The sequence below is a fragment of the Alligator mississippiensis genome, chromosome 1, assembly GCF_030867095.1.
Source record: "Alligator mississippiensis isolate rAllMis1 chromosome 1, rAllMis1, whole genome shotgun sequence".
Lineage (NCBI taxonomy): Eukaryota > Metazoa > Chordata > Crocodylia > Alligatoridae > Alligator > Alligator mississippiensis.
Window position 1 is genome coordinate 441,243,476 of NC_081824.1, and position 13,106 is coordinate 441,256,581.

A 13,106-nucleotide genomic window follows, 5' to 3' on the forward strand; every position below is an offset into this window, starting at 1 on the left:
GGATCACTGTCCCCGATTGATTCAGCCGAATCTGAATCTGACAATTTGATGTTGATTCGGCGAATCAGCAATTTCTGCTCCACTTCCAGGTCTGCTGCCAAGTACACTGGGGAGCCCCCCTTGCTTCTGTGGGATGCTCCATCTGCCCCAGCATCGCAGCGATCATGAGCCCTGCTACCTAGAGGTATGTAGAAAAACCATTTAAAGCTGTCGCTCTGTCCAAATCACTGAATCTATCCGAATCTCTCCAAATTGATTTGGAGGGTTCCAGATCAATTCAGAGAGATTAAAGGGTCCTCTGATTTGATTCAGAGATTTGGCCACCACATCAGGTTGAATCTCCGCCAAATCGAATCATGGACTGAAGCTTTGCACAGCCCTAGTTGCCAGCGATATGACTAGTGTCTGAGTGGGGAAGTGATAAAGAACTGGAGTCCATCAAAAAGGGTAAGGAGAAGGGCCTGAGTAGCACAACAGAACTGAGCTGCCAGTCCCAGTCAGATGTGGGGGGAAGGTAAGCAGTGGTGGCAAAGAGAGAGGGGATAAGCAAAGCAATTGGAATTGCTGGACTTGATGCATTGGATGGAAATCCTTCCCCAATTTAACTCATGATCCACACAAGAGGGGGTGCAGTTAGAAAATCATCTTTTTAGTTATATACTGAGTGAATGTGAGAAGGACGGAGTAACATACAAGGCTGTCTAAAGTCAGCTTTGAGAGCAAAAGGTATTTTAAGAAGAGTAGAAAATTTACTATCCTAATGTCACAATGTCTAAATGTTTATGGAAGGATCTAGGCAATAACCTGGACAATGGATTGGAAACTACTGTGTAGGGGAAAATCTTACACTCATAAAAGAAGGGAGACGATGACTTAATAGGTGTTTTCCATTTCTCATTTCCATCTCTCTACACTTAGACATATTCCATATAATCCAATGCAAAATTCCTTTCAGTTTGATTTTTTTTTCTTTCGCTATTTGTCATGACTTGATAAGGGGCTTATGTCACCTGGGTAACTAGCTGCAATTTTACACCTTCAGGTTCATTTGTTTTGTCTGGTTTCTGCTTTGTCAACAGTCTGACGCCGAGCTGGGCTGCATAGTGGAGTTGGGAGAGGTTTCTGATAAGAGATCAGACTCGTTGAAAGCAGCAGATGAATTACAAGCATAAAGTCTTGATCTGGCATGTAAGATAGTTAGTATGTGACACGGGGTGGACAGAACCGATGATGGCAGCCAATATGAATTTCCAAAGCACCATGTCAGCTGAAGCTAGGCTAACTCGATGGAGAAAAGAACAATTATGGTATCATTTGCTGCTGTCTTACTACCAGTTTCACTGTATTTTCCATTTTGTAAATCATTAGCACTACTTCCTTTTTCTTTGTCTGCATATACAATTTGCTTACTTACATATTTACACCATCCCCATCACTCTAATACTGGACTATGTTATTGATTTCTAGCAATACTCCACCTAAAACTAATTATTTTAGTGTATTTAAAGAAGTTAGATGCTGTAAACTGGTTGCTTACAGGGTCAGGATCATCACTGCTCAGCAACATCTGTAAGATCAGTTCAGGTCTACAAGTCGCTAGTAATTTTCAGTGGCTTTGTTTCCAGAAGCATCTCAAGTTGGTGGCCAAAAAGGGCACGTCCAGGCAAGCATGCATGTGTGGTTGGTGACTCCTCAGAGCCGTCTGCGGTGTAGCAAACTGCACGTGGTGCACATGCACCCTTTTGCTAATTTGCAGCATGATGTCAAAATTTGACACCGGGAAATTTGATACTGAGAGATAAAAAAAGAGGCGTAGCGCATGCAGCAGTAGGGTGCACCACCAGAAACAGAGCTTGGCCAGTCAGAGCCATGCTCTGGCTGCTGGCCAGACTCCCAAGTGGCTGGATCACCACAACTGCTGCCCTGGGAGGCTCCCAGGACCCCAGGTAAGGCTGCTGGGGCCAGCATAGGTGCTGGCCCCAGCCTCCCCTACTCCACCCAGGACAACTTGCGGTGCCCTGGAGCATGTGTGCATGGGCACGCCCTGAGACAAAAACCAGTGGCACGAACATGTGCTGTTGCTTTTTGTACCACAGGAAATGCATGTCCCTGACCGTGTGCCTGTCTAGACATGCCAAAATGGTGTATCCATACTCTATGGTCACTTTTAAAAATATGTAAATAATTCTGATATGTACTAAAACACACCTCTTTAATGATCCCTGCACCAAAACTGATGCTAAAATTTAAGAGCTTTAGTTATGAAATATTAACAATATAATCTATTCTACATTGTTATTGGTTTTATACATCAGGGTGATAAGTTTCCTAAACAACTTGTCCAATTGACTTGTCATTATTAAAGTGATACTATTTTATTAATTAAAATTAAATGTGTTCTTGCAATTCATCTTGTATTGTTGCTTTTTGAAAAACAATAAAAGGAAAGTAGTTATGGTATCAAAGGAAAAAACAAGTAGGTTAAATTATTGTCAAGTAATGAAAAAAGTGTTGTGGTGATTCCACACAATACTTCCCGTACCATTTGCAAATATGCTGAGAGCTTGTTTATATAAAGATATAGTTTCTAAGCCCTTGTTAGGACCACAGATGCCCTAACCACGACTTCTTGAGGGAAAGAAAAAAAATAGTCGTGTAAGCATGTTTACTTTGCAATGGCAAGGGAGTTCTGACTTGTCCCTAAGACATGACTCACTGGTTCAGGGCTATAAAAGCAAAGATATTTGCACACTAAAAATCAGAGTTTCGGAACTCAAGAATCCAGCATGGTGAGACCAAGCCTTCCAACTGCTCTCCTGTTCTTCTTGGGCCTGTCATATTGCTTGGCGCTGCCTGTACCCTATGATGATAGCGATGAATTCACAGAGCAAGACCTCAAGTTTGCAGAGGTATGGTATATAATTTTTGCATGTTAGAGCATGCTGCATGATTGTTGCTGTGCTTTGGGAACTGGATATATGATTTTATTTTTTTCCTTTAGCGTTATTTACAGACCCACTATGCCCTCCGCCGTAACCCTGCTGGCTTAATGAGGAAGAGTGCCAATTCAGTGGCAGCCAAACTTCGAGAACTGCAGTCATTTTTTGGGCTGAAGGTGACTGGTGAACTAAATGAAGAAACCTATGAACTGATGCAACAGCCAAGATGCGGGGTTCCAGATGTGGGAGAATATAATTTTTTCCCTAGAAAACTCAAATGGTCAAAAAATAATTTGACATACAGGTAAAATCATAACATTTCACATCTGTTTCCTGTACTCAATTTAGTCTATCACCTACCTGTTTAACAGTCATTATATAATAAACTGATAAACTCAACAACAAGAAAAAGTCCAGGCTTTGTAAAAATCTCATGGTGCAGTTTTAAAATTATGTTCTTGATCTAAAGCTAATGGAAGCGAATGCAGATCTCTCCATTGGGCTTCTCTACATGGGGAGTTAACATGCTGTCAGCTAAGGTAAGAACTTACAATGCACTAGTTCTCTGATCTAGTGTCACCAGACACTCTTACTCTACATTCAGGTTGCCTTTGTGTGGTGTAGTGCAATACATTGAAAGCGTATTAAGCTATGGTACACTTGGGTACTTTTACTACAAAGAATGCGCACAAAGAATTTAATATAGAGAAGCTAGGACACTGTACATCTTGTCTAATTTTCCCTGCACTAACTTTCCTATATAGACAGCCCCAGTGACTAAGGCTTTTGATCAGCTCCTGTATGAATATATGCATTTATCACACTATAAGACAATGGGTACCATTAAAAAGTCACGCCAGATGCCAAAGATGAGAGAGAGGAGTATTTCTTCCTGTACTTGAATATGAATGTAATGTAGTATCTCTGATGCCTTAGTGAAGTAGTTATTGACAAATCAAGATTTAGTAATGATAGCCACTGTATCTCTTAAAAGACTTCTCTATCTTGTGTTACCTCTCTACCATGATGGGGAAGAGTGTATTAAGAATAGCTTCTGAGAAGTGACTCTTTCCTAGTCAAAAGTAATTTTTCTTTCCAGTCAAAAGTAATTGCAGTTGCCTGGATCTGCCAAGAATTTAACTGAAGATATTTTATTTGCTTGTTATAGAATTATGAATTACACACAAGATATAACCCGTGCTGAAGTGGACAGAGCTTTCAAAAAGGCATTCAAAGTGTGGTCTGATGTGACACCACTTAACTTTACTAGAATTCGTAGCGGCACTGCTGATATCATGATCTCCTTTGGAACTAAAGGTATATGCGAAAGATTACTTTTTAACATTATAATTATCGCTTCATCTTTCTAATAACAAGAAATTTAAATGCTGTTCTAAATGTCACTTTGTAGAACATGGTGACTTTTATCCCTTTGATGGACCTTCTGGATTACTGGCTCATGCTTTTCCTCCTGGACCAAACTATGGAGGAGATGCCCATTTTGATGATGATGAAACCTGGTCAACTGACTCCAGAGGTAACATGTTCTAAAGGTCACCATAAATTTTTGTCAAGAATAATATTCATTATTAATTCCGTCCCCTTTTGATACAAGTCATCCATAACCTCACCCTGATATGTTTGCTATTTACAATATTTACAAAATCTTTGGATGGATAATTATCCTCATCTGGTTTGCAAACAATTTACTTTGGGTATTCTCTGTTAAATAATCATTCTAAGAGTTATGTGATTAGTTATTTTGCCACCTGTTAGAACCAAGTAAAATGCAACTATATGGCATGAGATTTTAAACAAAAAATGACAGTGATTAACTTTTGGAGGGGTGTTGTCTTAGCAGGGTAGCTAAGACATCTTACTGTAGCTCTGGATGTATGAATTCAAGCCCTACTCTGAATTTATGGCAAAGCCTACCTTCAGATTATCTAGTTGTAAAAAATGAGTACCTGGTTATTCAGGCTTACCACATCATGCCCTTGTAGGCTGTTAGCTAAGAAGCTGGTGTGTCTTTATCATACTAGCACTATGAACCTTTAGGTTTGGGTTCACACTGAGCAATTGTTGGATTCTCAAACTTTTTCAGGACTGTCAGGGTACCTATACACAAGCAGTGAGGTTTCTCCAACATGCTGTAATTACAGTGCATTGGATCAGACTCAATTAATCTCCATTCCCAAAGCACTTGTATAAATACCCTCGCTGTTCTGAATGCTCAGGAATAATGGATAACATAAACCACAAAACCCAGAGAAACAAGGCTATTTTGTTTCTTAGTGTTCAAGTATCTCAGTATTTTTTCTTGAAGTTTGAGGATGCTATTTTCTGATCTGAGTCACAGTGGGTGTGTCTACATGATATGTTTTACTGTGCAGTAGACTAATTTACTGCACAATAAATTAGTCTACTGTGCAGTTAGCTACTAACTGTGCAGTAGATACTGCACAGTAGTGCATGTGTAGACACTAACCAGGAGCAAATTTGCTCCCAGTCAGACCCACCACTAGGGGACCACAGAGGAACTCCCCTGGTCCTGGTGCTGCTCAACTCCCAGGTTCCCTCAGAAGCCAGGAGCCAAGCAGCTACAAGATGCTTTCTGCCGCCCCTGCTCCCCCTTCCCCTCCCCCCCCTCAGGTCCTGGCTCTCTACAGGAGCTGGGAGCCAAGCAGCATTGGGACTGGGGAGCTCTCTGCTTCCCATGCAGCCAGGGGCTCACCAGGAGCTGTTCTGCTTCTGGGACTCCCAGCCAGGTCCAATCTGGGCGTTGATTTCCCCGAATAGCTTGATCTAGCTGGGAGGTACCCTAGGATTGGGCCTACTCCTGGCCAGTTCTGGGCTGCTCAGGAAAACTCCCACCCAACCCGGAGCTGGCTGGGTGCTGCCCCAGAAGTGGGACAGCTCTGAGCCAGCCCCTGGCTTTGCGGGGAAGCCCCACTGGGCAAAGAACTTGTCCTCATGAGCCCCCAGTGGTTGCACCTTCATATGCTATTAGCACAGAACAATAAGCTCCAATATGCACCAGAGTTTATTTCTCCCAGGCTCTGCATACACAGGGTGAGGACTGTACTCTTTTATGTCAGAGTTAATTAGTTTACTGAGGCCTAATTCCACTGCACATGTAGACAGTGATGCTTTACTGCACAGCAAATTAGTCTACTCTGCAGTAAAGTGCACATGTAGATGCACCCAGTGTTAGCCTCTCAGTGACACTAGTGGGAGTTGTATATACTCAGCTCTTCTGAAGTTCAGACCACTTTTATTTAGATTGAAAATACCTGGCGTTGTCTACATGAGGAACCATTTATGGAAGATGCAACTAGTACCATTGTTCAAGCTGCTGATAGTACTATACAGCATGGTATTATCTAGACTAGCTGATAACAGATTGAATTGATGTAATACAAAAAACAGGGTCAGGATCAGTGAGCTATGTGTACTATCACTGGAATCCTGACAAAATTTATCTTGATTTCAGTGGGGCCAGATGTCACATTGTAGCTTTCAACATCCTTAAAATAGGATGCAACTGGGAACATTTTCAAATAAAATTTAGTGTTAAGTAAAAACTTGTGGAGCTGAAACCATTGGACTCAGATTCAGTCTCCTATTATCTTGAATAAAGAAGTTGGCTTGGATTTTGCATTTCAGTTTCCCTATCTCTAAGATGGAGATAATAATCTATTCCATTTCACAATGCCTTGTAAGAGCTCATTAATGACTGCACATTCACTTTGAGAAGGCAGAGGTCTATATAATTATTGTAGAGCATTATTGCAAAAGAGAGATAATGGAAGAAAAACAAACTATAAAACAATAAGATACATGTGTATATTACTTTAACCAGTACATGTAATTTTGCTTTTCTTTCTCATAGGATACAACTTGTTCCTTGTTGCTGCCCATGAATTTGGTCACTCTTTGGGGCTTGATCACTCCAGAGATCCTGGAGCTCTAATGTTCCCTATTTACACATACACTGGAAAAACTGGCTTTGTGCTTCCTGATGATGATGTGCAAGGGATCCAGGCTCTCTATGGTATATCTTCCCTTTGCCATTTAGTCCCTATATCCTAGTATATATACATTACACTGCATGACAGCATACAGATAGCAACTGTTGCTGAGGTTCTTACTGCTGATAGTGACAGCTCTGGTCAAGTAAGATAATTCCTACATCTTTGGGTCATCAGTGTCACAAGAGGCCCAGATTTAGCCATGAAGTGAAAAAAGCAACAAAAAGTATTCTAGAGCACAAGTAGTTACTACCTGCTGGCTGCCTGTTGTAATGGAAATTCTGCCTTCTATGGGAAGGATGAGTAGAGACTAGGAAGGGGAAACAGGACTGTCTTTATGGGACTTTGGAAGGAAACAACCTTCTGTCCACTAGCACTTGGTATCCATGTATGATACCTATTTAGCTTTATTCACAACTATTTTTGCAATGTAGCTAACCCTCAAAGGCCATGGATGTGACTAGTTATATGAAATAGAAAAGAAAATCAGTATCACTAGTCCAGACAGTCTCTCCATAATGGCTGTGTTCATCATGGTACTGAGAAACTTTTTAGTGTTCCATACAGTATGTGGTCATCTTCCACACACTGGGAAAAAAAGCTGTTAAGCCTATGTCATAATTTGTGGTTCCAGGTCCAGGAGACAAAGATCCCAACCCCAAACATCCCAAAACTCCAGAGAAATGTGATGCAAACTTAACACTCGATGCAATAACAGAACTTCGTGGAGAGCTGCTAATCTTTAAGGACAGGTGAGAAAGCAAGTGATGGATTACAGGGCTTTGCATAAAAACATATGCTGTGTGCTCTTTCAATGTATAGGGGCAAGCCCATTGATTAGTATAGATGAATAGAACACCTGGCTAGATAACCCTTATATAAAATATAAGTAAAAGAAAAAGTACAACATATTTCTTTTATAATCTGAAATACTTTATGTTTGGCCATGAAATGATAATTGATTTCATTTTCCATTGGCTAATTTTCTACATTAGATGTTAAACTGTGTAAGGCTTTCTTAAACACAAGTAAGTCAGATTGCAAAGTCAACAAAAAAGGCTGCAAGGGGTTCACTGAATATCATATTTAAACAGCCTTTATAACATACTCTCCTGTCTCTCTGTGACAATCAAGAGTTACTGCCTGAGAAACCCATGGAATTATATATGTGTAAAACTGTTATGAATGGCAACTTAGATCAGACATACTTGCCATTTGACATCACTGAACTAGATTTACTCCAAAATTAAAAAATGAATTAGTTCTCTGAACAAAAACTGCCCTGCATACAGCTCTTTACCTGATGCATTACCACATGTGTTATACTTTCCTTTTTTAAGACAGAAAGTTGGGCTAAAAGAAACCAAGGTACAAGTTTGTCCTCTTCTAGGAAAATCATCACATTATGACTGAGAAAGATGATCTATACCATGGTGGTTAGAAGTGAAGCCTATGCCCCTTGTGGCAGACACTAAGAAAGAAAAGTAAATATTGATAGAGCCCTTGGAAGATAATGGCAGCCCATTCCATGAAGAAAATCATCAAAAGTATATTTTCTGTTTCTGATTTAGGTTCTTCTGGCGTCTACATCCTCAGATGGTTGAACCAGAACTAGTGTTAACCAAGTCATTTTGGCCAGAACTTCCCAACAAGTTTGATGCTGCTTATGAAAACCCCATCAAAGATCGTGTGTTTGTGTTTAAGGGTAAGTGTTTTGTAAGTGGCAGAGAAGTGAAAGTATCTTAATCACTCCCACTGTTTACAGTTCATAGCTTTCATAGATTTCATAGACACAAGGGCTGGAAGGGACTTTGAGAGATCATCGGATCCAGCCCCCTGCCCAAAGGGCAGGAAGTCAGCTGGGGTCAGATGACCTCAGGGTTATATCTCAACCATCCTTACTCAGACAGAAATCCCCTTGGTTTCAGCTCATGAAAACCTACAGGATTTTACATGTATAGAGAGTATAGAATTTAGCCGAGACAATGATATCTGCATCTGGCATTATAGATTCTGTGGCAATAAGCTATCTAACATCAGCTGAAAACCTGTCCCTGAGAACCTAAGTAGTCATACAGAAAACAAAAATAATGTCAACATCTCTCATAGACTCTACTCTTTTAATATCTTGCAGTTGAAGGTATGCTGTTGTAAAAGACTAATATGTGCTTTGGTATAACTATTTACAGGCAGGAAAGTTTGGGCAATGAATGGCTATGACATAGTTGCAGATTATCCTAAAAAAATTTATGAATTGGGATTCCCAAAAGAGATGAAAGCAATAGATGCAGCTGTCCACATTAAAGACACTGGCAAGACTCTCTTTTTTACTGGAGACAAGTACTGGAGGTATGTTTGTGATGTACTGATTCTAATTTTCAATTCAATCTGTCATAATCCTATGTAAAAGAGCCCATAGATTTTTGATGTACTGTGTCTAAGTGACTTTTTGTCATCCAGATTGTATTTTCATCTTCTTCAAAGTGTCATAGGAATCAGTTGCTTAGAATATACTTCAAGGATTGTATAAAGATGTTTATAAAGTTTCGTAAACATACTGAGCTAAATGGTGACTATAACCACACCCCTGAGGAAAGAGCTCTAAGTTAAGTGCATTACACCAGGAGCTGTTGTAACAGTCATATGTTACAGTGATCGTAGGACCTTAAGATCCTTTCAAAGGTGCCATGGGTTGCCACACAATGGCAGCCCTGTTATGTGTACAAACATGATTCACAGGATAAACCTAGATATTTCAAATAGAAATCCATAGTTGTGGTCTTTCTAAGTTCCTTGCAACAGAAAAAAACTGCTCCGTTATTTTTTCTGTAGGCACAGAAGACTGAAAAGTAAGAGCTGGCATTTTCCATGGAGTGCCTTGTGTCTATCTAGGGATGCCTCAAGTCTAGAAAAGTTGAGAACCACTGCTCTAGACGTAGCTCCTTCTCTGCTCCTTTCCTCCTTAGTGCATGTGGCACAAAGTAGTAAAGCTGTTGTTGCTCTGTGCCAGCAGCAAATTCAACCCAACCTGTGCTGCCTAATAAATTGAACTTGGAGACAATGCTCTACCTGCTGCCTGCCCAGGACAAACATACAATTCCTGCTGTTAAACTATGTACCCAGACTATGAGCTACAAGCTATCCCATATAGTCTGTAGTTTATTACCTGGTTTGAAATAATTAACTCCCTTGACCTTGTTAGCAGTTGAGGTTGTGTTTCTGGCATAACTTGGAAATGAGATTCACTGTTGCATTTAACACGAATATCTGAATGACTTCTAGCTACTCGAAAGGTGATAAGACTGTGTCAGATTGCAAAACACGAAGCTCTCCAAGTTTCCTGAATTTGCATTTTCTTTCATCTTTAATATAGCTATGATGAAGAGAACCAGGTTATGGATGAAGGATACCCCAGGCTGATAGAGGAAGAATTTGCAGGAATTGGCACCAGAGTGGATGCAGTTTACCAGAGAAATGGTAGCTATTATCATTTTCTTAGTTTTCATTATTACTGTAAGAGTGAGGTGAAGTTCAGGATTTTTGTTCAGTGAAAATTTGCAACAATTTGAATTTGTCTTTTGACCAAAACTGGATCAAAAATAAAAAATTCACATTAAATTAAATTTCCAAAAATAACCTTATGGAAACAATAGATTTCAAAATATTTTATTTGGGCCTTACCAAAGTACTTTATCATTTTGACAAGATTAAAATAATTCATTTTGAATAATAACATTACATGGCACTAACTCAATACAGCTGAAACAATGCACTTCAATCTTATAGTAACAAAATATTTCAATAATTTATTGAAATTGTAGACTAAATTAATGTCTTTCTTTAAGCAGACAAGACTCTTGGGGTAGAGGCGTTATTTTTTATTAGACCAACTAAATAGTTGCACATTTTTTTTTCTTTGCAAGCTTTTGGGGCCAAATACCCTTCTTTAGGCAAAGAAGAACTCAAAGATTGTAAAATTTCTCCCAGGTAGAAAAGAAAAGCATTCCAGTTTTGTGGAATCCACATTTCCTGATGAAAGAATGTTCCTTTGATAAATATTCAACCAGCTCTAATTACCACATATTATTTCCTGATGTGTGAAATAGGCACGCTTATTTTTTTTTTCCTTTTCTAAAAAGGCACTTCATATTGTACAGTGCTTTAAACGTTCAAAACAATGAGGAAGCTTGTCTGGTTTGATCATATCCGGTTTACAGAGGATTCTAAGAAAGGAACATGAAGTGCTTTCTCTAGGGCCACAGAGTAGGCAATTGGCAGACTCAAAAACAGAAATCAGGGCCTTATGACTCTCACACAATATTTTCAAGTCTTAAGTATAATAACTGAAATAATAATATGAATGAAATCCTATACGACCTGATTGCAATTCATCTCAACAATATCTTTTTCCCCAACAGGCTATCTGTACTTTTTCAGTGGACCGCTGCAGTTTGAATACAGCATCTGGAGCAAAAGAATTGTCCGTGTCCTGCACACTAACTCCATTTTCTGGTGCTAATCACACTTTATTTAATGACCATGTTGTAGGCTGTGGAACAGCTTGTAGAACATGGAAATAATACTGTGGGCATAGGGTTTTATAAGAGGAAAGCATGGTTCTGTGAACAAGCTCTGGTTTTGTGCCATCAAATATATAATGTATATATGGAAATTTATAACTTTATATCAGTCTGGAACTGAGTTAATTTAACAGGAAGAGAGAAAAGAAAATAGCCATCATTTCAAGGGGCATTAGAGCATTTAATGTCAGTGCAGAAATAGATTCCTATTCCTATAGGGTCCCTTGGTAAGATGCTAAATGAATCCTCTGTGATCACAAGCACCACAGCTCTGAATAATAAAAGGGTCCTTAGCATCTTAACAGAGGCTCTCAGCACCTCTCAAAGAGCAACCTACCAGCCTCAGTAGTCCCTATTTAAATAACTGGGAACTTATTTTGCAGTCCACACCTTGTGTACCTTCCAGTACACATTTCTTATGTGTAAAGAATTGGTCAGGGCTTCAGGACTCAATCCTATTGGAGAGCTATTGGAGTTAAGGTACTGGAGTTATAGACTGTAAATATATATTCCTACTTGAATGTCCCGTTGGGAGTGGATGGCCATGTCATCTTCACAGCAAGCAGAAGAGGGAGAAATGGCAAAGGAGGTGCAAGGAATAAAAGGTTTTTGGAAAAACCAGTGGTCTGAATGATACTGTAGAAACTAAGAACAGAGGACAAACTTAAGCACTATAAGACACTTAGGAAAGGTCACTTCACTCTTGTATTAACATAGCATCATGAAGAACACCCTGGGCTTTATCTTTCATAGGTGACTATTCAGGTAGATCTATGGATTCTCACTGAAACTGCAGCTATTTAAAACAACTAAGAATTCAACCCTCCATTTCAAAACATGGTTAAGTTACATGACTTTTTGACTACTGAGTCAATGTTTCCATCCATTTTGTATTTATTTTAGTTATTTCAGTGCCATATATGTTAACTGTTTTTTTGCAATCAACATAAATGATACAGGACTGTGATTATTTCTCAACTTCAAATGCATTAAATAAATGGAATGAATAAAAGTAAATTGTGAATCTTCTTCAATAAAAATACCTAAGACTTCATGCCTAAAAAGGCACAAGAGAACTACAGGGTATTAACAACAACAAATTAGGAAGTATGAGATTGATTTTAATAATTATGGTATTTTTATCACATTTTTAAATAAAAAATCATGTTTTCGTTCACTTTTTCATTCATTCATATTTTACTAAAATATTTTGATTTGTTGAACAAAAAGCAATCAGACCCCAAAACAGAAGAACAAGCATCATGGGTAAATCTATTACCCGTTGAGTAGAATATCAGAAAGGATTATTAAATTACCCAAACATGATGTAATTTCTTTTTTTTTCTTGAATCATAAATCATTGACAACTCAGTAGCATAAGTAGGGGATGAGGTGATTGAGTTACCAACTCTGGGCATCCACTTGGGCAGAGGGCACAAAAATAGAAACTACTGGGTTAGCGCTGCTGCCAGGGGCAGTGACCTAGCTACTGCTGCTATGCTGTGCACTACTGCCATCCAGCGTACAGAACTGCCCAGCTGTGCCTCTAAGGCAAT

General features: G+C 39.3%; 1 protein-coding gene across 1 annotated transcript; it reads left to right on the forward strand.

Moving 5' to 3' along the window:
- The first annotated feature begins 250 nt into the window (after positions 1 to 250).
- Positions 251 to 12,653, forward strand: LOC102567734 (collagenase 3). Its single transcript, XM_014600657.3, has 10 exons — positions 251 to 2,909; positions 3,002 to 3,243; positions 4,108 to 4,256; positions 4,351 to 4,476; positions 6,832 to 6,993; positions 7,605 to 7,722; positions 8,542 to 8,675; positions 9,160 to 9,319; positions 10,344 to 10,447; positions 11,389 to 12,653. Exons 1-10 carry the CDS (start codon positions 2,787 to 2,789, stop codon positions 11,487 to 11,489), a joined length of 1,419 nt encoding a protein of 472 aa, XP_014456143.1. The 5' UTR covers positions 251 to 2,786; the 3' UTR covers positions 11,490 to 12,653.
- The last annotated feature ends 453 nt before the right edge of the window (positions 12,654 to 13,106 follow it).

Coding starts and splice junctions, on each gene's coding strand:
- LOC102567734 (XM_014600657.3), top strand. CDS start 2,787: ATGGTGAGACCAAGCCTTCCAACTGCTCTCCTGTTCTTCTTGGGCCTG. Junction 6,994..7,604: donor AGGGATCCAGGCTCTCTATG/GTATATCTTCCC, acceptor TTGTGGTTCCAG/GTCCAGGAGACAAAGATCCC. Junction 10,448..11,388: donor TGCAGTTTACCAGAGAAATG/GTAGCTATTATC, acceptor TTTCCCCAACAG/GCTATCTGTACTTTTTCAGT.